At 35.1% G+C, this 27,826-nt stretch overlaps 2 protein-coding genes across 2 annotated transcripts in view; both read right to left on the reverse strand.

The window, feature by feature from the left end:
* The window catches only part of LOC142356959 (uncharacterized), a 31,347-nt gene extending 22,452 nt beyond the window's left edge, over positions 1 to 8,895 (reverse strand). The window contains exon 1 of the mRNA XM_075408697.1: positions 8,821 to 8,895. Coding sequence (XP_075264812.1) covers positions 8,821 to 8,845 — 25 coding nt within the window. The 5' untranslated portion in view covers positions 8,846 to 8,895. The remainder of the gene's footprint in view (positions 1 to 8,820) is intronic.
* LOC142356958 (neuronal acetylcholine receptor subunit alpha-7-like) overlaps positions 8,847 to 27,826 on the reverse strand; it is a 29,553-nt gene continuing 10,573 nt past the window's right edge. Inside the window, exons 4-6 of the mRNA XM_075408696.1 lie at positions 10,467 to 10,577; positions 8,978 to 9,225; positions 8,847 to 8,903 (exon numbers count right to left, since the gene is read on the reverse strand). Coding sequence (XP_075264811.1) covers positions 8,847 to 8,903; positions 8,978 to 9,225; positions 10,467 to 10,577 — 416 coding nt within the window. The remainder of the gene's footprint in view (positions 8,904 to 8,977; positions 9,226 to 10,466; positions 10,578 to 27,826) is intronic.

Raw genomic sequence — 27,826 nt, forward strand, 5'->3', positions numbered from 1 at the left:
ACTTAAAATTAGGTTAAATGAACTTTTTCGGAACTTTCTATGTATATTAGAACGTTTTATACGCATTTAAATTCGAATCTAGATACCCAATTCTGATTGGCTAATAATTCGTTCATTTACTACGTAACACTCGCAATTTCTGAATAGTTTTGAGGAAAGACATAGCGTAAATGAGCTTGAATTACTGGCTGAGCACGTATGGTCAATTAAACACATTAAATACTATCTATACGGGAAAAAAGTTCAAGGCATAACTGGTTACATAGGTACATCCTCTCCAAGGCCCTAAAATACGAACCCTGCGTTAAAATAAGTGCAAACTTAAAACCTATTATATGCCTCACTCAAGTCTGGGTGTTACTTAAATTATTAAGAAAAATGAAGAAACGCATTTGCTTACATGTAATTTTGCGAGTTTCCCTGCGGCTGAAGTGTTCGAAAGGGCTAATGTCAAAAATAAATATAAGTATCTGAAAAATTATATGCTTTAGCCTGGCCTCCTCCGTGTACTAAGGTTAGATAAAGCAAGAAGTCAAATTGGACACAAACTGACACCATTTTGTAAACAGAATAAATATGAGCTATTCGCAGTAATAATATACGCCCATAAAACAGTCGGTTTATTGGAGAGTCTCATTGTAACGGCTGCTCTCCTTGTGTTTCACAAAGAAAGTTTTACACCGCCCAGTTCGTTCTGAGTGGTTACAAAATCTGTCCGGATACTTCGTTTATGCAGTTCGCTTTTGTAACTGTATATCCGCTCTGCTGTACTTACCGTTGCATTAACTATTTTAGTTCGTAACTATTCGCTGATCTTACTTTTTTCAACTATCAATTTGAACTGGATTGCTACAGATCACACAATACGGGATCTCTTTATGTATACCAATTCAATCCGATAGAAAAAACAAATCGAAGACAAAGATATATGTCTAAGACCTGTTTGTGCAAAAATAATTAAATTTAAATCTAAGTTGGCTTTTGCTGTTTGTACTCACAAATTGAGAATACCAGAAGTTGGGGTTGTAACAGTTGAATTTCAGCTCCAATAATTCGTTGATGCTAGACACAGTAACAGAATTTACTGCTCAAGAATAATATTTTGAATACAAGACACAGTAAAAATTTATTGCTCAGGAATATTTCTAGTTCAAGACACAGTAACACGTTATTTACTGCTCAAGACAACTTGTTTTTGCAATTTTTTGCTGAGTTATACTTTCAGCCGTTTTCTGCGGCTACTACGTTGAGTTCTGTGTGTTGCTTTTTTGTTATTTCCCCCTTTTTCTCTTTTTTCTCACGTGACAAACTGTAACTAGAACTAGAACTATAACTATTAAATGACTAAGACAACAGAAAGTGTTTTGTTTCTATTTTCCCCGCCTATGCAAGCTTGGTATTCCTTAAGCTCAGCTCCAACATCGCCGGCCCTGTTTTCCTACGTGAAAACATCGTCGTCAGTTGGAAGTACTGGAGCGAGCTTCACTACGGGCCTCTGGTAGTATCCATCTTTTGTTCGGATTTTCGCTGATCGAATCACTCCGTCGGAACCTTCAAATGTTTCGATTATTCGACCCAGATTGTAATTGCTGAATCGTTCCCACTGAATCATCGGCTTCTTCTCTTCAACCTTTTCTGAGAAGACCATTTCGTCGTTTTGTTCGTCTGAAGCAAATGTTAAATTCAACTGTTCAGGCCATTCGTTCTCTCGTTGCTTCAACCAGGCCGGCCCAGTGAGTCATTCACTTCTCTTAAGTTCGTCAACATTGATCGCTCGTGTCCCGATGTCAGCTGGATTGTTAATACCACTCACATGATTCCACTGTGAAACATTAGTTGTGTCCAAAATCTCAGCCACTCTGTTTGCAACAAACACCTGTTGCTTACGGTGGGAGCTATGAATCCATTGCAGAACAGTAGTGGAGTCTGACCAAAAGTTGCAACTCTGAATCTTCGATTCGTGTTCCTTCACTATCTGTTCTTTAAGTCTCACTGCCATCACTGCTGCTTGTAGTTCCAAGCGTGGTATGGAAAGGTGTCGCATCGGTGCGACTCGGCACTTTCCGATTACAAATGCTAAGTCTGCTGAGTATTCTTTGGGCTTTGAACGTAGGTATGCCACAGCGCACATTGTGTCTTCAGATGCGTCGGCAAACACATGAAGTTCCCATTTGTTCTTGGCCGTGCTGAAGTATCTTCTGTCAATGCTGGTTTCTGCTACTTCTGGAAGCTGCGCCTTCCACTTCAGAAACTCTTCTTCTTCGTTAGGTTCTACTGAGTTGTCCCAATGTTGTCCGTTTTTGGTCCAGATGCTCTTCAGGAGTCGTCTCATATGAACATTGAATGGTGCAAACAGTCCAAGAGGATCAAGCACTGAAGAAACTAGAGATAAGATCTTCCTTTGGGTGATTGGGGTCTCGACTTCTTTGCTTGTACCTCTACAAACCTGTAGACTATCATCGGTAATCGTCCACTGAAGCCCAAGCACCGATGACCCTTCCTGGCTGGGTTCTACTTCAACCTGCTTTGTTTCGCTGATTGATCTTAAGTCCTCTGGGATTGCGTTGGTTACCACGTCACTGTTGGTGATCCACTTCTTAAGTTCAAATCCATGTTTTGAGAGAAGAGGTTGCAGTTGTTTGAAAACCTTGATTGCTTCTTCAGGAGTTTCGACTGACTTGATGAAATCGTCCATGTAGAAGTTGTTTTGGATTGTTTTTGCTGCAATTGGGAACTCGTCTTCGTTATCGATCGCTACTCGCTTCAGAGCGTAGTTGGCACATGTTGGTGAACTCTTTTTGCTCCGAAAACATGACGCTGATACTCGTAAATTTGCACAGGTTCGTTCATTGTTGGTCGCCACAGGAATCTCAAGCAGCTTTTGTCCCGTTCAGGAACTTGCACTTGCAGAAACATTGATTCAATATCTGCGGTTAGGGCAATTGGTCCTTCTCGAAATCTGAATATTGTTCCGATCAATCCGTGTAGTAGATCGGGTCCGGCTAACAGCTTGTCATTTAGGCATACATCCTTGTATTTCGCTGCAGCGTTGCAAACACGGCGAACTTTACCCGGTTTGTTGGGGTTTAGTACTGGATGGTGTGGCAAATACCATTCCTTTCCGAAAGTGCCTTTGACTTCCGATTTACCAAGGATCTTCACAAATCCCTTTTCAACATCTGTATCAATTGACTGTTGAAACAATTCTTTTAACTTTGGGTCTCGTTGGAGTCTTCGTTCCAGTGAGTAGAGCTGACCAAGGGCTGAGCCGTAGTTGTTTGGAAGACTGGGTTCTGGTTCATTCCAGAGCATGCCCACTTCGTACCGCTCGCCTGTAAACTTTGTCGTGCTCTCTAGAAATCTCTGAGCTTGCTGCTCTTTCTTTGATTGACTTACAACATTTATTTTGGAAGCATAGGTTTCTATGTCCCACCATGATTGGATTTTTTCTGCCACTTTCACATCTTCTGTGAAGGCAAAATGACAAACATTTTGACTTTTTTTGCCTGTCATGGGACCACTGACTACCCATCCTAATTCTGTTAGGACGGCGAAAGGCTCACTTCGTGTTCCAATCTTATAGTCCAATGGACGTTGAATTTCGTAGGCATCTTGTCCAAGAATGATGCCTACTTCCATCAGGTTGAATCTTCTGTTTGTGAGAACATTCAGGTGTCTGAATTTGTTCTTCAGTTCCTTGTAATCATATGTTGTGTTTCCCAACGAGATTGATGGGTGTGCAAAAGCTTCAACAGAATGCACTTTTGAATTTAGTCCCTTTATTGTGATAGGAACCTTCTCTGTCCTCAAATCTTGCGTCCCATGTATGCCAGCTATGTTCAAGGTAACGTCCGTGCCTTTGGCTTGTAGTTGATTCTTGACACTTTGGTCGATGAATGAAACTGTTGACCCACTATCGAGGAAAGCATAGGTAGTCAGCCTGTTACCACCACTCTGAACCGATACCGGAACTATTTGAAGAAAACTAGTAACTTGGTTACTATGGTTGATTGTTGCTGCGCTTACGTTAACTGCGTGACTACCCTCGTCCATTCGGTTTTCTGAGTGTAGCAGTCTGTTGTGCTTTTTGGTACATCCGTTTATACCGCACAATTTGACTTTGCAATCTTTGATTGCATGTCCTTTTCCCAGACATCCATAACATAAGCGTTCTCTCCTCACTGCCACGTATCGATCATTCACACTCATGTTTTTGAATGATGGACAGTTCCAAATTTTATGAGTGCCATCGGCTAATGGGCAGTGATCGCTTTGCGTCTGCTTGGTTTCTTGCAGGTTTGAACTTGCACTGAAGTTCGATGTCTTCGAGAATTGTTTTTCCCTATTTGCGTTGAGTCGGTCTTCTTCTTTGCGTTCCCCTTTAAACGCTGAAAACCCTTCATGCACGAATGCCATTCGTGATAGCCATTTTTCAAACATGATTAGATCAGGCCAGTCCTCGTCTTTGTCATCGACGTAGAACCACCATTTTTCTTTAAGAACTTGAGGTAGCTTATCAACTGCCATGTACAATGTCGAACTTGATTGCAAATCATTAATATGTTTGTACTCTTTGAGCACGTTCACGAAGTTAGATACAATAACAGAAAAATTAATCAGGCTGCTTGAATCATGAGGTTTCACTTGATTAGCTTTTCGTAGGCTCTCAAGCTGCGCATCTATAATTACATGCGGTCTTCCAAATTTTCTTTCTAAAATGTTCCAGGCAGCACTATAAAACTGTCCAGAATAGCCCATTCCCGAGATTGCAGATTTTGCTTTGCCTGTTAGCAGAGTCTTTAAATGGCTCATTTTTTCTGAGTCGGGAATCGTGCGTTTATCTACTGTTGCTATGAACATGCTAGACCACTCAGGCCACTCCAGCGGGTTTCCGTCAAAATTGTTCAACCTCAATTTTGGTAAACTACTGCTTGAATGTCCAGTGTTGTAGTGCCTTCCAGCTATCGGCGATATATCCCGCCCTTCAACACTTACTGAGCGTTCGCGAGAGTTTGGGTACCATGGGTAATGCCTCTGCTTATTCCGTTCAGGGCTGACGTCAAAGCGAGCTCTTGGTCGAATAGGTGTTTGCGTGTCGTTCATCGAATTCGCCCACTCCGAGACATCTCTCCCTTTTGGGGTCCAATTGAAAGGTGACTTGTCACGCGCCTTAGTCGATTGAGAACGTAAGTCATCTTTCTCCAATGCTGTTCTTTGCAATTGACGCTCTAGGTGTCGCTCTTTTTGCTGAAGCTGATGTTGCATCTCTAGTTCTTTCATTTGCATTTCTAGCTCCAACTTCTTTCGATCAAATTGTGCTCGTTCGATTTGCAACTTTCTTTCGAATTCAATTTCGAATTCCTTCATTCGTTCTTCAACCCGACGTTTCACTGAAGATGCTTCCGAAGCGTTTTCTGTATCCTGGTTGATTGTCCGTGTAACCGTATTCGTCGTGGCATTGCTTGTGTTACCATGGTTTTGGTTAAACTCTGGAATTCCAACGTTTTGTGCTAACTGCTGCACATTATTCGCAGGGGGTTGCTCTTCATTAGCATGAAGAGTTGACTGGCTTTGCTGGCTTGACATGTTTGTCTCTCCGTGGATATACGACAACCACTCTGAGTTCAAATATTGAAAGTATTTTTCTCTCTCAAGTTTGCGTTTTGAAGAAATATCTGGGTCTCGGAGAGTCTCAGCTTTCTTATTCACGAGTTTTTGAATGCTGTCGTCCAATTGCAGTATCTGCTGATAAAGAGTCTTGAGCTTGCTTGGTCGATCTCGATTATCAATGAGCTCAAAACTTTCCTCCTGTTTCTCAATCCACTTGTTTCGCAAGTTGTTGATCTGTCGATCCAAAACGCTTTGACTCTGTGACGGAGTCACTTCTTGTGTACTTCGGGACTGCAGCTTGAATCTCTACAGCTCCTTTATTTGTTTGCGTTAATTTAGTTTTTGCTTTTCAACGTTCCTATTTGCTTTGCCTAATTGGCTTTGCGTTGTTGAATTGCCTGTTGAGTTTTGTTCTCGTTCGTCGATGACTTCGTCACTTCGACTGTTGGGTTGGACAGCAGTTTATTCCACTGTCCGGGTCGGCGGACCAAATGTAACGGCTGCTCTCCTTGTGTTTCACAAAGAAAGTTTTACACCGCCCAGTTCGTTCTGAGTGGTTACAAAATCTGTCCGGATACTTCGTTTATGCAGTTCGCTTTTGTAACTGTATATCCGCTCTGCTGTACTTACCGTTGCATTAACTATTTTAGTTCGTAACTATTCGCTGATCTTACTTTTTTCAACTATCAATTTGAACTGGATTGCTACAGATCACACAATACGGGATCTCTTTATGTATACCAATTCAATCCGATAGAAAAAACAAATCGAAGACAAAGATATATGTCTAAGACCTGTTTTTGCAAAAATAATTAAATTTAAACCTAAGTTGGCTTTTGCTGTTTGTACTCACAAATTGAGAATACCAGAAGTTGGGGTTGTAACAGTTGAATTTCAGCTCCAATAATTCGTTGATGCTAGACACAGTAACAGAATTTACTGCTCAAGAATAATATTTTGAATACAAGACACAGTAAAAATTTACTGCTCAGGAATATTTCTAGTTCAAGACACAGTAACACGTTATTTACTGCTCAAGACAATTTGTTTTTGCAATTTTTTGCTGAGTTATACTTTCAGCCGTTTTCTGCGGCTACTACGTTGAGTTCTGTGTGTTGCTTTTTTGTTATTTCCCCCTTTTTCTCTTTTTTCTCACGTGACAAACTGTAACTAGAACTAGAACTATAACTATTAAATGACTAAGACAACAGAAAGTGTTTTGTTTCTATTTTCCCCGCCTATGCAAGCTTGGTATTCCTTAAGCTCAGCTCCAACACTCATCCAAACTATTAAAAGACGCTTAGCAAACATTAAAGAGGCAACTAAACCGTTTTTTTTACTTAAAAAAAGCAGAAAATTCCAGTATATATCAACTTCGAGTATGCCGACAAAGAACAATCAAAATGTCAACATTTAAAGCCCCTTTTGAACATAAACGTAATACTTTATTAGTAATGGAGGTACTGTTCCTGATACGAAAAAAATCAATTTATGGACCAATCAATCAGAAACAAGTTTAGACATGGAAACAATAAGTTGGGATCAGTTAATAGAAGAAGGAAATTGGGACAAGGGTGAGGGAGGGACTATGAAGGACCACTCAACAGACTCAAGGTGACAGGGGAAGCCAACATAGGTAAGAACGAGGATCAGCAGACCCAATCACCATTTGATGAAAAAGACGAAAGATCGGAAATTGGAATGCTGGTGCGCAGAACAGAGTCATCACTTACTCTTAAACTAGCTAGACGAAAACCAAACGCCAAGAAGTCGAAAAAGAGCTTAGACGGCCTCTATGATGTCTTAGCCCCTGGATCATAGGTCGTTAAAACACACGATTTACACATTTGCAATAAAAAGCCCGTCGAATTAGATGTGGCTATGCGTAACTCACATCTTGCAAAATCTTCTACGAAGGCAGAAAATGAGATGGATCCGGCAGAATATGCGAAAAGTAGAGCTGTAGTTCCGACAAGCAAAACTGCGAAGGATAAATTTTTGAAGCACGCTAGAGAGGAAAGGAAAGACACTCGAAGGTGGTGCGGCACTCAAGCGTAGAAAGAGGAAAGATGATGTAAGCTGGAAGCCCCAGTGGCGCAAATATCAACTCCGCCAGTTAGACCAAAGAGTAACCAGCGGCTCCAAAGGAAAATCGAGAATGTAAAAGAATATCTCTTGACATAACAGACTTAAACGTTGCTAATGATTCAACTGCAACATGCCCGCCAAACCTTTAAAATCCTTCATCGTCGCATCTCCTCGGAAAAACACCAAAAAGTAACAAAAAAGAACGTCGCAGCAGGAGAAGCTTTCTTCCGATCATACAAGATTTGGCAGAACAAAAGCCTACACGTCCTGCACAACACTCAATTTCAAGTCGACAGCTACTCTCCGATCCAGTCATACCCCCTTTCAAGAGTACGAATCTTTTAACCATGAAAAAATATCGACGACAGTTCGTTAAGCTGAAGATGCATCCGGCTCCGACAGCTGTTGAACTTCAGACATATAGCTAATTTTATTTTTAAATATATCAGTTATGGTAACCAGCGCATATTCTGTTAGTCAAGTTGTAAATTTTGTTTATTTTTGTTGGTCGTAGCGAGATGTGGTACACCTGTCGGTATCATCCTAAACTCTTAATTTAGTATCAATATTTGATCATTATTTTATTTTAACTTGATCGAATTTGACTTCTGTTTGATGTTTCTTGTTATACTTCCAATTTTAGTGTCCCGTAACCCTAGTTTATTTCCGTTGCCAGTAGTTGTGTGTGATCGTCAGTTACATTTAATTAAATAACTCGTCTGTAAAATTGTTTACAGTTCTGTTCAAACAATTTTGTGAAATGTTAACTATCGAATTTCTGTTTATCTTTCACAGATCTACAAATTTGGAGATCTCTTCTAATCTCTATTTTGAGCCGCAAAATACAATTAAAGCTTAATTTGAAGCGATTTGACAAATACTTTCAAACTGGTTTTCACGGCGCAAAAAGTTGCAACTCAGTAATTTCAATTCCATTAACAAAACTGCGCAAGTAATGGCGTTGCCAATACGCATCACCCTAAATTTACGTGTAATTGCACCGCACACACACTCAAAATAGAGAATCCAAATTAACGTGAATGACAATGACTATAAAAAAATAATTTTGGTAATACTTCGTAGGTATGTGTTTGTGTAAAGATGAATCCCTCTTCTACCAACCTGTTACCGTTGCAACGCACAGCATGCTAAGATGGACAGTTATAGCTGATATCAGGTAAGCCAACACTGGGAAGCCCAATGAGCTGGCTGGAAAGATGTCGTTCAAAGTGCCCACCGTAACGATTTCAGCCAAAAGAATCGTCATAATGAAACCAACTTTTTCACCCGAATCCACTGGCAAAAAGAAGACAAGACTGGACAACAGGTAGATAAGAATGTTAGGACATATCAGCACAATGAGATAGTAGAGAGATCGTCTTTTGATTCTCACTTCTGCCACAAACTCTTGGGTCCCCTCTCCACTTAACCACGTCAACTCGTTCACGTATGTCTTGAGTGGTCGGATTAACTCCCACTGGTCATGATCAATGTAGAATTCAAGCTGAGCGTGGTCTTCTCGACTCTCTAAAAGTGCAGAAAACTGTCACGCGTCTTAAAAGTAGTTAAAAACAGAATTTTGTTGCATTACATGAAACAATATCTGCCCTAAAGTTTACGATTTAAACTGTGTTGGATATCAATATCTGTCCACTGAGAGTGAGACGATAAACAGAGATGCCCTTTGCAGGCAAGAATAAGCTAACAGAGACAAAAAAACGAACTTTTTCAAATAAATTCGCAACCGGCGCGCTTTTTAATAATAAGTTAATCAGTTGACGTCAATCAGTTGATGTTAATCATAGTTGATGTTAATCAGTTGATGTTAATCAGTTGATCACAATCAGTTAATGTTGATCTGTTGATGTTAATCAGTTGATAATCAGTTTATTTTAATTTGGTGATGTTAATCAGTTGATTACAAAAACAGCAAATATAATGAACAATTAAGTGTTTTGTTTCTCTCATTTTGCATTTCGTTGAGCTTACTTACAACGCGCATTCTTATGATATCCGTCATAGTTTTCAACGACTTTTCGACGGAGCAATTTGCAGAATTACGACATGCTATGCAAACTACGTGACTGTAGTCTTAGACACTCGTTTTACCTAGCAAGTATGAACTTCTTGGCGGGCACTTTAGCACATGCTTGCGTTTTTTTTTCAGCCATGGCCATGCGTATCAATTTTTGTACTTATAATCAGCATCAAATCTCGAAGCTGGGAGTTACTTGATTGCCTTTTTGCAGAACAGTTTTCTAGACCCTTCACTCATAGAGCTGGATTGCTTTCGTTATAAGTAATGGTTAAGTGACTCTGCTTGAAGTCACTAAGAACTTTTACACTTGAAGTCACTGAGAACTTGAAGTCACTCAGAACGAAGTCACTGAGAACTTGAAGTCACTGAGAACTTGAAGTCACTGAGATCGTTTATCGAGAACCGCGAAGCGGTTCGAGATATTAAGTAAGAATTTCAAAGTGACTTCTGCAGAGTTACTTAACCATGCTTAAAACACGAAACGCGCACGTTTTAAAATGTCGAAAGTCAACGAAATTCAACTTCTGGCATTTTGACTTCTGGTACTGCAGACTTTCGGCATTTTAAAATGTGCACGTGAGTGTTTAAAAATTGGTTCCATAAAAATGTACCAGTCATTTGAAGTTTCGATGAAATTCGAAAAATTAGAAAACAGCTCTGCCAAGTAATATGACCATGAACAATCTTAAGAGAGGTGGCTGACTTTGTAGTAATATGCAGAGAGGCTCACGTATTTTGTAGACGCTTTTGGGGAGGAAGAGAGGTCCCATGCGGAAGTAACACGTGTGTTGATCCACTGGGAATCTGGTGACGTCAAAGCTACATGACAGTTTCATTGTCACTGAGAGGGAAAGAGGAAAAACAAACAGTATAATGAGGAATGCATATGGAAATATAATGATCGTATTGATCGGAACACTTTTACTGAACCCTAGTCCAGACCTCGACTTATGATGAAAAGACCCAAATAGTCTCGTGGAGGGGGGGGGGGGTGGGTGGTTAATATTGACCAAAATTGCACAGTCGAGGTTTTTAGTTTAAGTCCACTAAAAGTCTTTTCTCGAGTAGAGCAATAGCCTTTTCATAAGTCGTTTTTTGCAAATTTGGAAAAAATTTTTGTTTGCTGCTGCACATACCAAAGCAGCAACGGATCAAGACTATACGGCATTGCACCACAGTAGTTCAGCTTAAAACACAGTTGGAAAACTGCCAAAAGTCTTAAGAAAATTTGCTATTCTTAAGACAAAGCAGTTGCACTATATTGCCACATTACTTGCGGGAAAGACACAAGGTAGTTTAATTGTAATGAGCAGTAGTGAGCAAAAAAGTGAGCGTAAAATTTTTGAGGCAGAAAGTCAGACTCATGAAAAGATTTTTGGTCGACTCATGTTTTGACAAAAGATTTGACCTGGTCGAAAAAGACCCATGAAAAGACATTTTCTTGACTTATGATTTGACTTTTATTCGAGGCAATTTTTACTCTGCAACAATTTTGGTCGAGTAAAAGTCCTGTGCCCTTGTTTGCTCAAGCAAAACTCCTGCTTAAATTTTTGGGTCGAGCAAATGTGCAGAGTCACAAAATTTGGGACGAGAGTGATTAAAAAAGTAGCAAAATTCTTTTCATAGCACTTTTCCGTGAAGCAGGGACTAATCATGCCAATTTTTTTTCGAGCACGTCCTTTTCGTATGTCGGGGTCTAGACTAGGGAAACAAAACATCTCTTAAAAGTGAGCCAAAAGTGATGCTTGCGTCTAAATTCATTATCTTCTGAGCTGTTCCTACTTGTCATTTGAAGTGGAGAACGATACCAGTGACCGAAGGTTGATGAAAATTGAATTGAAGATTTGCCTCAGTTTTTTAATAACAATATTGTTTTCAATACAATTATGGTAGCAACAAATATTTATAAAAGATTATTCGTTTTAGCGCCGTACCAAATGGATGCCAGGAGGCATTTTTGTTGTTTGAGCAACGTTTCAGAATGTCTGTGCAAAATTCAATAACTGTACTTTTATTTATGCTTGAAACAGTTTTCGATCAAAATTTTCACAAAATTTAGAGCAGCCAAGATTATCCGACAAAACTAGGAAACGTTTTATCTGAAAAACCCAATTCCATATAAGTCATGAAGTTGGTCGCTAAAAAAGCGAAAAGAAAATGAAATCTTGTAAGTAGTATTAAAATTCTGCATTGTGGTCACGCTTTTTGCGTATCCTTGAAAGCAGCGTCCTACAGAGGTGTTTTCCAGTTAGAAGGAGTTCAGAAATAAAGGACTGCACTTTGCCTAACGTAAATTAAGTGATCACCAACAAAAGTGGTTTATGAGTTTTAACACCTATGGAATTCACACTAATTTTTTCTCCGACACTTGCTGACTCTAATTTACTTTCTTGTCTGGCAGATAGCATGAAGCCAGTAGAAGAAACTGAGTTTTTTGACTGTTTGACGTCAATTTGTTACCTGTGTGCCATTTTGATCTAGCATTAAACTCATACATATATTTTTGTTCTTCGAAGTTCCCAAGCATTTTTGTAACGTGTTAAAGCAGAATGATATTTTCCTTGGTACAAGAACGAGGCCACTTACATAAATGATTAAAAGTAGAAGTCCCAGTACTAATACTTGAGGAACTCCGCAAACTGATTTTTCTTATCGGCAATGAATTCTTTGAATGCGAGCAAACAAACTATTTTCTGTTTCTGAGGCATGATTCTACAAGATCTATCGTTTTGACTCTGAATTTGTATCTGGATCATTTCTCTTTGATTATCTCGTTATCAAATCTGTCAAAGGAGTCTTTCGGTTGATCCAACAACGAGCAATGGGATATTACTTTTTTCTCTCGATTATTTTGCTGATTTTATAGCGTATCGATGATGAAATCTACTTATGATCTTAAGGTAAGGAAACAGAATTATTTGTTAGTGAAAGCTTTTTCTTTTAAAGTCAAATACTGCTCTAGAATGTCAGATCATCTCAAAAGTTTTGCCCTCTACAGGAATTAGTGAGATGGCTCTATAGATAGGGATTGTTTGTCTCCGTTGGCTTCAAAATTGGCGCTGTTTTCGAGTTTTTCAAACTTCTGAGAAATTATGTCTGATCTACAATCTTATTAAAAACGAGTTGCTGGGTAATCACTGATAACAGGAACAATATCTTGAATATTTTATCAGTAAAACCCATAGAACTCTCAATTGATTTACCAAAAAGGAGCTGAATCTCCAAACAGATGGTTTCTGATTATTTTTATCGGATTTTTTTTTACAGAAATGTTAAAAAAGATGCCATAAAGTTTTTTCTTTTTTGGTTATTTTCATAAGAAAACAATATTTTGTAGTAAATCGTTTCTTATTTTTCCCTCTAAATTGGTAGTTGGTTTTTTGTCGGTTATATCGTTTTCTACTTTCTGCTGTTTTCACGTCAAAGTATTTTTCTGTGATAATTTTTTATAACAGAGCCAGTTTCTATTTTGTCGCAGATTCAGATTGTTTTGTTTTGTTCTTTATAATGTTTTCTTAGGAACGATATCATCAGGGACTCGTCCAATTAGACCTATTGATGTTCCGGTGTATTTGAGAGGATTCTGATTTTGCTTAGGATTTTGGATATATTGGTGGTAATTTATCACAAGTAGGGCAGCGAAGTTGCCCAAAGTATTCCATTTTCATTTTTGCTCTGTTCGTCATTTCTTGTGTAAAAACTCAAAGTTCTTTTTTTGTTGAATATCTATAAAAACTCCACCAAAATCATTCAGTTTATCATGTAACTTTTCTGTATTCAGAACGTTTACATATATAGTTGGGTTCTAGTGAAACAAACTTCGAAAGATACTATTTTGTATGGCTAGATGTAACAGCCCGCAATTTTGGACAATGTCTTCCTAATCAATAGTCAATGGAGCAGCGGACAGCAAAATCCGCTCTAACTCCTTACAAATTTCTGACCGCATTGAGGGAAAAAAGTCAAACTTTTAGCATAATTTTGGCTGACCAAAAAATGCAAGGAATGAGCGGAGTTTGAGCGGAATCAAAAGGAAAGAAAAGAGGGGAAGGGTCGAAAGGACCGGACTTTTTGTTGTTATCTGGCTTCTTTGAGCTAAAGTTTTAAGGCAGAAGTTTAAGTGGTTGATACTGCGTCGGAAAAATGTCCCAAGTCTAGTTATCAAAAAAATCGTTTTCGAGATTTTTCAAATATTTTCTGAACTTCGATTATACCTAACATCGAGGACGTTCTTCTGAAAAAACGAGAGAAATTGCTAATACAATGGGTGTATTTTTAACTGCAAGTTAACTAGATACAGCGAACGTAATTAGAGTAGAAGTAAATAGCGAAATGAGCAAAGCGCTAATTCCAAGGTATATATCAGAAATGGCGCATTGCTCATTTTGCTATTTGTTCGGTAGCATCCTCCGGCCTGGGAGATTTTGGGGGATCGGTATAAGCTTAACGAGCGGGCGGACGAGCGATTCAGACAATGTGCGTACGATTGCGGAGGGGGCGACGCTTTCGGAACCGTACCGGAGCTCCTCAAACTGAGTAGTGGGATCCTATGTCAAAGGTCTTCCGTGTCAAAGGTCTTGAAGTTGCTCCAGTTTATTTGGATTCGAGCGGTTTGTCTCATTGAGGGGTACGCCTGCTATGATTTGGTCAGGTAAAGCTACAGACTTTATCGGAGCAGAAAAAGAACTTCGTGAATGCATTGAAAAGGCGGCATCTGCGAGAGGTTGGTCCTTTGTGTTAAGAGAGTACTTTTTACCGTCCTGAGTACATGTCGCCTCACAGATGAGGTTTTGATTTTGAACACCACTTCCTGTCTAGTCGAATACGTACTGAACACTTGTCCTTTAACGCCCGTAAGCGCCAACCCGTACGACATAGGCTCATTTTCACACAATAGTTTTCTACATTGTAACCGAGTAACCTGACGAACGTGCGCAGTCCTGCGCAAATCCAATTTAGGCGAGTTGGCTTAAGAAGTATGTGCCTGCTCTGATCCGTAGATCTAAGTTTCAGACGCCTGCCGAGCAGCAACTCAAGGTCGGTGATTTAGTTTGGATAGTGGAGGAAAGCAACCCCAGAGGTTATTCCACTGCTCCGCATAAAGTGCTCCGGTAGAGTTCCGACAGCGTCGAACACTCCGCAATTGTACGCACATCATCCGGATCGCTCGTCAGCCCGCTCGTTAAGTTCGTACCGATCCTCCCAACATCTTTTGGACTGGAGGATGTTAACGAGTAAATAGCAAAATGATCAATGCATTATTTCTGAGATATATCCAGCGACAAACTAAATGTGCAGGAAATGAAGCTGCGAACAATTCATGTGAACAATCTGTGTGAATATCGAGAAAAGTTTAAACGCACATAAAATCTGTTCTGTTATACGTAGAAAGCTCAAAAAAGTTCAAATAACATAATTTTCTTTGAATCTTCTAATATACTAAATCGGTTGCGCTCGTATTGTGCTTAATTTTTGTAGGTTTCAAAAACGTATCTTTCACTGATATTAAACTAAGACCTGTCAAAAATGTTGCTAGATTTGCCGTTCTGATGCAGTTTGCTTTTTGCCTTTAACCACATGGAGTTAAGACGCTTTGTTTTCTTTATAGTTGAATAAAACGTTCGAAAGTCTGTTTTATCAGCTTTAGTGGACAATAGTGTAGTTATAGTGTAATTTTTAAGAGTTTACTCTCAAAAATAAGAATGAAATTGCATTATACCCTGGAAACTACACCTCAACCGGGAGTTTCACAAGAATTTTTGGGTAATATTCTTCTCACTTCAATGATCTGAGTTTCAATCTGGTCATAGTCGCACAATTTCGAATAATTCGCGTTATGATCGCAAAATCTTTAGTACTTTAGTACCTCATATTCGAAATATAAACACGCTTTCTTGTATTATTTCGCAATAACTGGCATTTTTGTATGGATTTTATGATCATGGTTATTTTTTTCTGCACTAGATGGCTCATTATTCTACCTCTTCATCTCGGGTGTCTTTGTCGACTGTTAATGAACTTTTTTTCAATCATTGGTTGAGTCAAAGAGTATAAATATTGGTTAGATGTCCCCTCACATGAGGTGACAAATAATTGGTGCTCAAATAATTCACCTATCATCATGCAATATTGTTGCACAAAATAGTCAATTTTGAAACGCAATTGAAGATATTGTTTTCATTTGAAACGCAAGTGAAGATACTGTCTTACGATTAGATCAAAGAAAAATGTTAGGACTATTTATCATGAAATTTGAAACTATATGCATTCCTATAGAATTAATGTAGTAGACGTATCCATAGAAATTTATGTAGGCATTTTCATTTTCCACATGTCTGACGTCAGCAGCATCCTTAGCAACTGAAACAGACTTCAATAAAGTTGTCATATTTTGAATAACTTTAATTTTTGGTCCTCTTTTTAATAATCATGTCAAAGGTATAGACGGTTTTCGCTACAAGTTATTGAACACCTGAATTGATTCACTTCATGAAAAAGCAATAGAGCTAAAGCAACAGACGATCATATAAAGAAACGACACAAACGTCAAGTAAATGCTAGAAGACAAATGTAGTCAAAAATCTAGAAATGAGCCAGGCAAAGTTCCCGAAGTTTTTAATTCCAGCCATAGGAAATGATAAGACCAAAAAAACTACCGAGTAAAAACAAACCGACTAACAGCGGATAAATTGCTCGCGAACGAGCAACCAAGCGAGGCAACTAATCCAAAGGGCAGTAGCGTAGATAAATTTTTATTTGGGTCCCAAAATACCAAACGCGGTTGGGATTCGAAACCGTAACCTCCAGATTATTCGACAGAGGAAAGTAGTTACATAATTCTACTTCTACGCCACCCTAACCAGACGGAAGCATGCTGAAAAGGACGTGTTGTTAAAATAATAATAATTTACACATAATAACAAAATAATCCGCACTAAATAAACCGTCCGACTAGACAACTTGGTGCAATGGTTCCACGCCTGCCTCTTAATCACAAGCTCTTGTTTTCAATTCCCGCAAATAACATAAGTTTTTAGTTAAACTAATAAATCATGCTTAACAATGCATTTATAAGCGAATTAAAACTAAGAATTCCTGTTTCACGTCGCAAAATTTACGAACACAATTAAAGCTGCATTGGCAGACGAAATGTTGGGGGTTCCATCCTTTCAACATTCCCCGTCCTAGTGTAGCTAGTGAGACTGTGCTGAAGGGCACGTAAAAATCTTAAAAAAGGGTCTCTAAAAACATAAAACCCCCTCTTTTTTCGAGATTTCACTTTTAATATACAATCAAAAAAGAGTTGAATATAAATGATCATTAAAAAACAAATTTAAACTTAAAAGATGAAATATACCTAAAAAGTGATTTCAATTCTAAGAACATCAGAACATAACTTTTTATCGTATATAAATTTGGTTTATATTGATTTCGTTTAAAGTTCAAATAAACCTACTAATGATCTGACAGATAATATTAAAGATTTTTCTTAAATTAAAGTTAACGAATTTTGCAGTGAAAAAAGTAATAATCCAGAGAATTATGTTATAAAATAGTTATATTAAGAATTATATTAAATAGATATTTTAAAAAGATGAGTATAATCTCACTATATAGGAAAGAAAACATACGTTAGAGAAGACAAAAAGAAACAGATTTTCATAAGTTTCAAAAAGTGATCTATAATTTGATACTAATAGTGGTTTAATTTCTCATGATTACTATTGTAAAAAATAAAACGCGGGCATAATCTTAGTTTAATGATGTTAATAATCGTAAATTGAATTCATCTTTAGTTAATGGTAAAGAAAATACTAAACATATCAAGAATGTAATGCTAAGATCATTTTATGCAATCTTACGTTTTGATGAAATACAACATTTGACAAATTATATGAGGAAAAAAATGTAAAAGAATTGAAAAGCCAGAGTTTATTGAAAATGAAGCCAGACAAAAATTGTGTTAAAGATATACTGATATTAACAACATGAGTTGAGAGACATTATTGGAAGTGCAAGCTGAAATTAATAATGATCATCAAGCAGTTATAGATGGTTTTTTACTGCTCTTGAACTTATTGGAAAACAATCTGAAGAAATTGAATTACTTAATTAAGAAAAACACTCCACTAAAAACGTTTGTTTCAAAAAAAGATGGAAACATAATTGATAATTGAGCAATCGAAAATTTCAAGACTATTAATTAGTAAAACTAAAAAAACAAGAGGATAAAATATGCTACTTAATAAAATAAATCAGCAGAATACTTTGTAAAAACAATTACGTTATAATGAATAAGTTAAAAAACATGCTAAGGAATTATTTTATTGTTATGTCATAAACTTTTTTGTATTCGTTAAGAAAGAATCAATTGAATGATTATTATTTAAAAAATAGGAATATGGAGACTTTGTATTCTAATTTTGTATTCAAGTAAGTATATCAGCAACACAAAAGTCCATATACCAATTAAAACTGTCCATTTTTTATTGTTGTTTAACTTCTGAATTACAACCTGTTGTGATTTCAATGATTTGAATATTTTCTGCTCTAAATGTATATTCTTTTACATTTTAAGGAATAGTAGAAATTTTATTTCATAAAAGCGAGACAGTGCTTTCGTTTGATGACATTCAATCTAACAAAATTAATGAAAGCTTTTTAGTTAATTAAACTGAACTAGTGAATTAAAACATTAGAAGCAATCAATAAATTTGACAAAGAAAACAGAGAAATGAGATTAGAAGATAAGCTTACACAACAACCTTACTATGGAAAAATTGAAGACAATTTTTGAACACCTGAGCAAAAACTTAAATTAAAGAAGAGATCACATCATTTTTATTCAAAGTAAAGCTCTACAAGCAATAGCTGAAACAAAATTTGATAATGATATGACGAATATTATTGTACAGATGGGAAAACAGGAAATAGACGATCGGAATTGAAAGTAACAGGCTCAAGTCAAATAGCTTTATAATAATTGGTGTGAGAATGAAATGCTTGATACTAAGAATCAGAACCTATAAAATGTAGTTGTAGTCTATCTATGACAACATTTCCTAGGAAAATAACATAATAAGCTTCATACATCAATAAATTAAATAACTCCTAACAAAAGTAAATCCTCAGTAATTTGGTTTGTCACCTGTCCTTGCTTTAATGTAGAAACTTCGAAAATTTTATTTGATTTGATTCCATCAAAGTTTATTTTTTCTTTGCAATTGGACTTGTCTGTCATCTTCATTTTGGGGAAATTTGCTTTTGATCTATTCCTAACGTCTTCCATAGTCTTTGCGTAGAAAGCATTATTTAGAAGCGTTCAGAAAAATTAGCTAAACACATGTTTTGCTTTTGCTCTTTTGACAGTTTTTTCTTCCAGATATTTGTTCAACCAGGCTTTTGTTTAAATCTGATAATCGTCAGAAGCGTTTCAACAATCGCTCCCTGTCGAACTAAAAATTTCAACATTCTATAAAGATCTAAAAAACGTTTCTGATCAGTCCAATTACAAATCAGTATTATTTTGAGGTAGATAACTGTTAAGTTTATTACTTTCGATGAAATAGGAAAGATCCATCAATTCCACGTTTTTATTTTGAGGACAGAAATGATTTTTTCTGTTTTTGAGTTTTAATGATGAGGTTTATACACATCAACTGCTAAAAATAGCCAGTTTCTTCATTATCCATAACGCAAGTATGGTTTATACACATCAACTTCTACGAAATAGCCAGTTTCTTTATTATCCATAACGCAAGTAAGGTATACGCAAATCGCCACCAGCTCATCTGCCCCATCTGTGTATCTCTTGTTTGTTTTTCTTATGATAATAAATTGCAAAGGCAACAATTTTGCGAAAAATATTTACTTAAGGAGAAACCAGCAAAAGTGAAAGGAATTGCAAAACCCTTGCTCGCAAAAGTGTTCAATCTTCATCCGGAAAATTGAGATACAAGCTGTGTATCCTATTTTTTGGGAGCTATGTATCAAGCATCTGTTCGATTTATGCGACTCTTTTCGTACGCAACGTAATTCGATTACGCACTAACTCTATCTAATTTTCGCACTGAATGTATCTACAATCCGCCATTAAAACTAATTAAAAGCATGTTCTTGAGCGTACAAGATTGGTTTAGAGTTTTAATAGTTGATAGCAAGTAAGTGATTAAAAGAAATTACAGTTTAATAATATACCAGATCATACATACTTGATTTTTTTCAGGCATTTTTTGCATTCAATCACCATCGTTTTCAGATAAATTCATGAAAACTTGTCAACAAAAATTTTTTTGTAAAAATTCCTAAGTTTCAATTTAGAGTTATGCAAAAGTAAAAAAAACCATCAACTGATGCTATTGGTCGGTGCCTCACTTTTTCTTTATGGTTTTTCAGGCTTTTATTTGAATTCAATCATCATTTTTTTGACAGAAATTTATGAAACTTGACAAAGAGTAATTTCTGAAATATAAGGCAGTTTTAATTTAGCATTAACGAAAATGCAATTACAATCAGGTGACATTTTTGATCGTCACCGCGCCACATTCGTACATTTTTCCATCTATAAAAGGAAGGTTTTGACTGCAGCAAGTTTATATATAATTACATGTGCATTGATTACTGTTTTTCTTGCTAAACTTGACTTAACGAATGAACCCCAATTGCATTCATCAAATTAATTTGTTAAATTGAATTTATTCAATATTTTTTTGTCTATTTACAGGTTTACATGTGTCTAACAAATTTTTCTTAAAAATTCCTCAATTCTGCGTCTGTTCTGGATGTCCATTTGTTTTTGTTTGAAGAATCCCTCAACTCTGCGACTACTTTTTGTGTCTTTTTACAGGTTAATATGTGTCTATTAATTTTTGATTCAATATTTGTTGCGTCTATTTACATAGACGCAACAAGTATTGAATCTGGTTTATGGGTGTCTATTTATTTTGGCGTCTATTTACATGTTTACAGATGTCTATTAATTGTTTCGGATCAATATGTTTTAGCCCCCTAGCGATTTTACGCCCCCCCCCCGCTACAAATTAAACATTGTGACATAGCAAGTTATTATATAAAAAAACAGCACGTGCGCCCGCGGGCGTAAAGATCTAAGGCCAGAAAGCTGGAGCGGTCATAACAGATTAGTTCAATTTTTTCTGAGAAATCCCTGCATTCTGCTCTCTCTCTCTCTAAATAGACCTCATAATTAATAAATTCAGAAGCAGATATTTTCAGATGCTTACAGATATTTACAACAACAACTACAATTCAAAACAACTATATTTCGTCGTATCAATAATTTTTACTTTTAAATCACTTCGAAATCTTTGAGTATCTTCTGCTTACTCAATAAAGTTTCAAATCACTTTTCCATGCTCAATTAATAAGGCTTTAAATCATGTTTGCATGCTAAGAAAAGCGCGTTTAATTAAGCGAAATCGCGGATTAGAGATACTTTTTAATGCAGAAAATAGATACCTAACATAAGCGCAAAGGTGCTATAAGACTTGACTTCTCAACTATTTTACAATTTTTAAGTATCTCGATTTCGCAAATTTAGCCTAAACCCTTTTTATGAAAAATAAGACTCAAAGCTTGTCTCCTAATTTCGTTCATTTTATGTATGTATTTTACGCGTGAATTTTACTAAGGCGGAAATTTTTGGGTATACATCTGCGTCGTAATGTCACTCGTTCTAAGTATTTCCTCCAAAGAAACAGAATTGTTGAACTTAATCTCATGATAAAGTAGAGACTGGTTCATCACCCTTCCATAGAAATTGTTTGCTTCAATATACAGTACGTTAATGTTTTCATCATATTCGACATACCTATCATCCATTACTGAGCTAATACAACCACAATTTTTTTCAATGAGAAGAAACAATTCTTTGGTTTGCATTTTGATTGATGGGGATAATTCAAGTCAATTTCTACGCAATAACAAGTTTCATTTTTATCACTCGTTTTAAGAATTTCATCCAATGAAACAGAATTGTTAAACTTAATCTCGTCATAAAGTAAAGACTGGTTCATGGCCCAACCATATAAATTCTTTGCATGAATCTACAATGGTCAGAATTAACATACCTATCATCCATAACAGAATAAATAACCCCACGAATAATTTCTTCTGAGAGAAGCAATTCTTTGTTTTTTATTTATTTTCAAGTTATAGATCTCGGTAGTTTTCAGCCATAGTCTACGTAAAACTAGGTAAAGAAACAGAATAAGTTAATAAACAGAATCTAAAGAACACTTTATTTCAATATCATCCGGATGTTTATTTTCTAGTTAAGTGTATAATTCAACTTTGGTTAGATTTATGGATTTGTCATAATGCGCAAAAGATAAAAAGAAATTCAGATGGATATGATCGGATTTTGTAAAATGTTCCAATTACAATTGAAGTCAGTCTTTGTTATGATCAAATCTTATGTATTTTTTGTACAATTTCTACACAAAGAAAAGGAATCAACACTTTTTCTAGTTTGTTGTCCAGAATTATATATAGTAGTAGCTTCATCTGTTTCTTCATCTTTAAAGGTTTCACAAGCTTTTCTACGTTGTTTTTTATTCCTACGTGTATTAGCTTTATCTATTTTTCACCACTCAATACGTCATAAATTTTTCCAGCTCGTCTTTCTTCATTGTTTATGGTGGTAGCTTTATCTGCCTTATTTAGATTTGTATCTAGAATACAAAAATTAGCTTGTAAAACCTATGTGAATCTAGGAACCATAAGTAATTGAAATAAAGTTTTCATCAGTTTTTGGAATATCACAAATTTCATATTACTCTCTTTATTTTTCAATAAAGTTTTGAAAAAAATTAAGAATCAAATTTACTTAAGTTATGAAAATTAACAGGAATAAAACTCGATTGGGACTTTTTAAAATAATGGTACAGTTTTGTAGCGCTGCACCACTGTATTTGTCTGTTAGAAAACAATGATATCTCACTTTTGAACTATCAACATTGAATTTTTTCATTACATTACCAACGTTGACCACTTTTGAAAATTATTTTTCCATTCAGTAATTGCTTTGAACGTTTTATATGTTTTTTTACGTAAAAATTCATTTTCCCCAACTTAATCATTTCCTCAACAAACTAATCAACATTTGAAAGAACAAAAAAAGAATAATGACAAGATTTTGGCGAATCTGATTTCTTGTAATAACTATTACAAGCAAAAACTCGATCATATATTAATGGTTTTTTCTACATATGCTGCCACCTCAACCTTAGTCCTTCATTCAAAATCTGCATAAAATCTAAAAATATACTGAAATCTTTTGAAAGATTTTGCCCATTCAAATGAGCTCTTGAGTAAACTTAATTCTTCAAGGTTCATACCCTCGACAAAATGTTGATGGTTTCCCGAGACTTTCTCTGAACAAGAGGAAGTTAAACAGTTTGATCAAACATGTATTCTATCTTTCTTGCCTAGAAATGTGCGTGTTTTCATCATCGAGCAGCGATGGGTTTTTTATAGTAATAAGTTGATTGGCTCTTTATGTGTTATATTTAGTACTGCTTATTGCGTATACATTCATCATTTTGTTATCATTACAAAGAATTACTTACTCTCATTCTTCTCTGTCGCTTGTTTCTTATGTTGTTTTGGTTTCAATTTTGTTGTGATGGTTGTTTTCATCATATCCATTAGCTTTTTTGGACTTATAAAGTGTTAGAAGTTTAGATTCTTTCATTTGTCAAAATGGTTAAACATATCTACATATAGTTAAATCATTAGGTTTTTCAAGCACTTTAACAACATCAAATGTTGAAACCTCTTCAAAATTGATGTCACATGTTTTTGTTCCGACCCCACTTGTGGGGGGGAGGAACTATATACTCAAATGGGTTTTTTTTGTTCCGTGAATTTTGGCCGACCGATATATTCATCGTAGAAAAATGTGCATGGTATCATTAAAAAGCTCGTCTAGCGTAGAATTCGAAATTAAAAAGATTTTTTTGAATTTAGTTTTTTTCGAGGAGTTATCGAGGTTTAAAGTTTCATGTGAACACTGGATATTTTGTTCACTTTTGTTCACTTTTACCGTAATTTTCGTTCGAATTAATGGTTTTTCTACGAAAAATTTAATTCAAAACTAGATTTCACGCCAAAAAGTAAATAAATTTTAGGTTTTTAATAGACGAAAGGAGATAATAAAGACTAGTTCTAGTCTTAGAGGGAAGTTTAATATATAAAAAAATTCGAATTAGGTTTGGGAGCTCTTTTTTTAGAAAATTTTGCATTTTTTTTGTTTTTTCAAGTCACCTAGAGACTACTAGACACTTTTAATATCGAAGTTCCGTTAATGACAAACCTCTTTTACGATCAAGTGAAGCCCAATGAACAAAAAATTTGTTTCAAAGGGATTGCTCATGTTTTGTTTTTTGGATTCGTATCTCAAATTTCGTAATTTCAAATGAAATTTTGATTTATTCTTTGATTTTTTACTAAAGTTTTATAATCCTATGGCATAAACTTGTTGACTAAAGGTGCAATAGATTTGCTAATGAGCATTAAGTGAACCTATCTAGTGCTGTGAGTGGACAGCTAATGGCTGTTAAGACTTTGAAAATAAATTTTCAAATTTTTTTTTAAATTAGAAAATCATAAACTTATTTTTGTGAACTGTAAGTTCATTTCAGTAAAAACAGGATTGAACTCCTTCATACCACTGCGACATAAGCTAATCTCATTGGAGGCTTTATCAAATTTTTCAAATTTCAAAGATTTCAATTTTTTTAAAAATTTTTGGACATTTCGTTTTATTGGTTTTGAAATCTTATCACGTCATCCTAACATTGATGGCTACATCTTCCTTTAGTGAAAACGTCCAAAGGATCATAGGTAAAACTTTCTGAGAGAAAAATATGGTTTAAATGGCTTCAACACTTTCTTCTCCCATTTTTCTAAAGAAATTTTGGTTTTTGCCTGTATTTGTTGTTTTTTTTTCATAGTCATAAGACATATTGTGATGTCTTATTGATTACCTGGGCATGATAAACATCCTTGTATTCACATCGTGGCATTTTTTTCTACATCAACAATAATTTATCTAGTTAGTGGTTTTGTCTTCTAACTATTGTTTTTTTGACTTCGGTGCACGAGTTTTCATAATTTTTATAATTTTTGGACTTTTTTAGAAATTTTGGTTCCTTTTGAAATCGTATTACATTATCTTAACATTGATAGCTCCCATTGGCTTAGTGAAGACGTTTAATGGATCGTTGAATAAATTTTCAGAGAAAAAAGCTTATGGTTTAAATAGCTTCGACACTTTCTTCTCTCAATTTTCTACCGAACTTTTGGATTTTGCCTGTTTTTGTTGTTGTTTTCATAGTCAATGACTTGTTGTAACATCTTATTGATAATTTTTGAATGACAAACATCCTAGTCGTCACATCATCTAGGCATAATTTAGCGTATTAAATGCCTTCAAACTTTTCAGTTTTTTTTGTTCTTTTCGTCAACTTATTCTCGTCATTGAGAAGTCCACTCCAATTCCTTGAGTTTCAAAAAACAACTTGTCTACTAATAATATGTCGTAACTGATGTTTTGTTTGGTGGACATTATGCGTTTTCATTAAAAAATATTGTGAGTGGTGTATTTTGTGTTTCTTTTTTTCTCTTCTTTTAGCTTATTCAGGTAATAACAGATCCCAATGATTTTCAAATGTGGCCCAAATGAACGAACTTCTTTTCTCTTTCAGTATAATTTTAGTTGAATGAGTTTAAATTTAAACTGAAATAAAAATAAATAAAATTCAGATAATAGCTAATGATTTTAATGGCTTCAATAATTTATGTTATTGTTCGTAATTTTTTGAGATTTTCTGCGTCTTTGTGTAAATTGTTAATTTTTTGAGATTTTCTGCGTATTTAGTTTATTCCTATGGTTTAGTCTCAGCAAAGACAGGTCCCATTAGTTTCATATTGACTTTTTAGTAAATTTATCAAGAATCATTTTGTTAAAAAGCTAAAGATTTTTTTAGACTTTTGAAATTATTTGGTTTAAGAAATGTCAATTGATCTTTGACTTTAATCTCATTTTTTTTTCTCTATGTCAACTTTTTACCTAATCTCATTATGAAAAACATACATCTGCTATATAGTTAGCGAAAACTAAATTTGTGGAGTTAAGGTTTTATCTGATTGCATTTTGACGTTGTTACTAGGTGTTTTTAAAATTATATATTTGGTTTCTGCCGTGAAAATTTTGTTTTTGCATATTTTGTTGTTTGCTGTATTCTCTCGTAGTCTTTTTATTGGTAGATCTCGTGAGCGCTGCAATGAGAAATGGCATTATGTAATTCAATTTGTAGTTAGGTTTTGTAGCATTTTTTAAAAATTCAAACATCTATTTTTGTTATCTCTTGATTTGGTTGACAATTAAGTCAAAAATGTAGATGAGCTCGGGTCGGAACATCATGTGTGAACGCACATTACCGAGCCGCCTTGTTTCCTGTCTAAGATCATAACACTATGTTTAATATGGATGATTTTCCACTGAACAAAATTGTTCCAAAATTTACCGTGATGCACAATAATTAGCATTGTGATTTTTAATATTAAGAACTGTCCAAATTTAACAAGCACTTTCTTATAAGTTCCGCCAGAAAACATCTGTGTCTTGTAGATTTATTGTCTTGGGGCTATGGGCTACAAAACTTTATCCAGAAGCTCCTGATTCCTGATTTTCAATTTGTGATTTTACCTGACGTTCAACATTTAAATTGTTAATCTGTTTGAAATAAAACTACAAATCATCTCACAGATAATGTTAAGAACTTTCATAAAATAAATTTTTTTAGATAAATAAGTACCGGAAAAAGTAATAATCCAAAAAACACAACATAACATATGTAATAAAATGGGTCTTTCAGAAGTACATTAAAATAACATGTTAAGGAATTGCTTTTAAATTCACTATATAGAAAAGATAGCATACATCATAGAAGACAAAAGGGAGCCGATTTTTTATATAAATTTTAAAAATGGGATTGAAAATTTGCTATTATTCATGATTCAAAGTCTCATGATCATTCATTTATTAGGAAAATGTCTTAATCATATTTTAAATGATGTTATTAAGCGTTCAAATAATTTAGCTTTGGTTATTAAAAAACAAAATTTTAATCGTATAATGAAAATAATGGTTAGACCATTTCCCTCCATCTTATTTTTTGTTGATCTGCAATAATTGATAATTTAAATGTGTGAAGAAACTATGAACGAATGGAAAAACCAGGATTAGGAGAAAACAAAACGAGGTAAACAAATTATCAAAGGATTGCTGATATTAGTAACATGAGTCGAGAGACGTTATTATGCTGAAACATGTATTCACTTTTAAGCAGTTAACAATGACTTTCTTGCTGCTCTTGAACTTATTGGAGAGCAATCTGAAGACGAAGAATTACTAAATAAACAACAAACACGTTTAAAAAAATTGTTTCAGAGACAGATCAAAGAAATTCTGAGCAATTTAAAGTTTTATAACAATTAGTTAGTAAAACACGAAAGATGATTAAATATGCTACTTAAAAAATCAAAACCATAATGTATTAGTAAAATCAAATTTGTTACAACAGTAATGTAATTAGTTAGTAAATGAAATCTTCGACAATTAGTTAGTAAAAAAGTTCTCTAATTTTTCACTCAAATATATTGTTTAATAAAGTATATCAACAATACACCAAGTAATTAGTTAACAAAATACAAACATGTTACTTAAAAGTGATTACTTTGATTGCTGCTTATAACCAGTGGTTGTTCTCTTTTTGTCTGGTTTGTTATTGTTGTGCCAAATTTATGCAAACTACCAAAATGTTAATTTCTTTTAATGTTCTAGGTAAAGTAGATTGTGATACAACAATTTCTTTACATAAGTTTTTTTTGTCGTTTATCAGAGTTATTTAATTTGAGATTTAAAAAATTTATCAGCTGAAATCATTTCATAAAAAATTTGTCTGTGACATTTTTACCTGGCGGTGATGTATAGTTTTTTGTACACTCAATAACTGATGGAATGGCAGAATAATATCAAATATATATACATATATATATATAGACACA

Source organism: Convolutriloba macropyga, unplaced genomic scaffold (genome assembly GCF_964194025.1).
Source record: "Convolutriloba macropyga unplaced genomic scaffold, txConMacr16.3 SCAFFOLD_256, whole genome shotgun sequence".
In the NCBI taxonomy this organism is placed as follows: Eukaryota; Metazoa; Xenacoelomorpha; order Acoela; family Convolutidae; genus Convolutriloba; species Convolutriloba macropyga.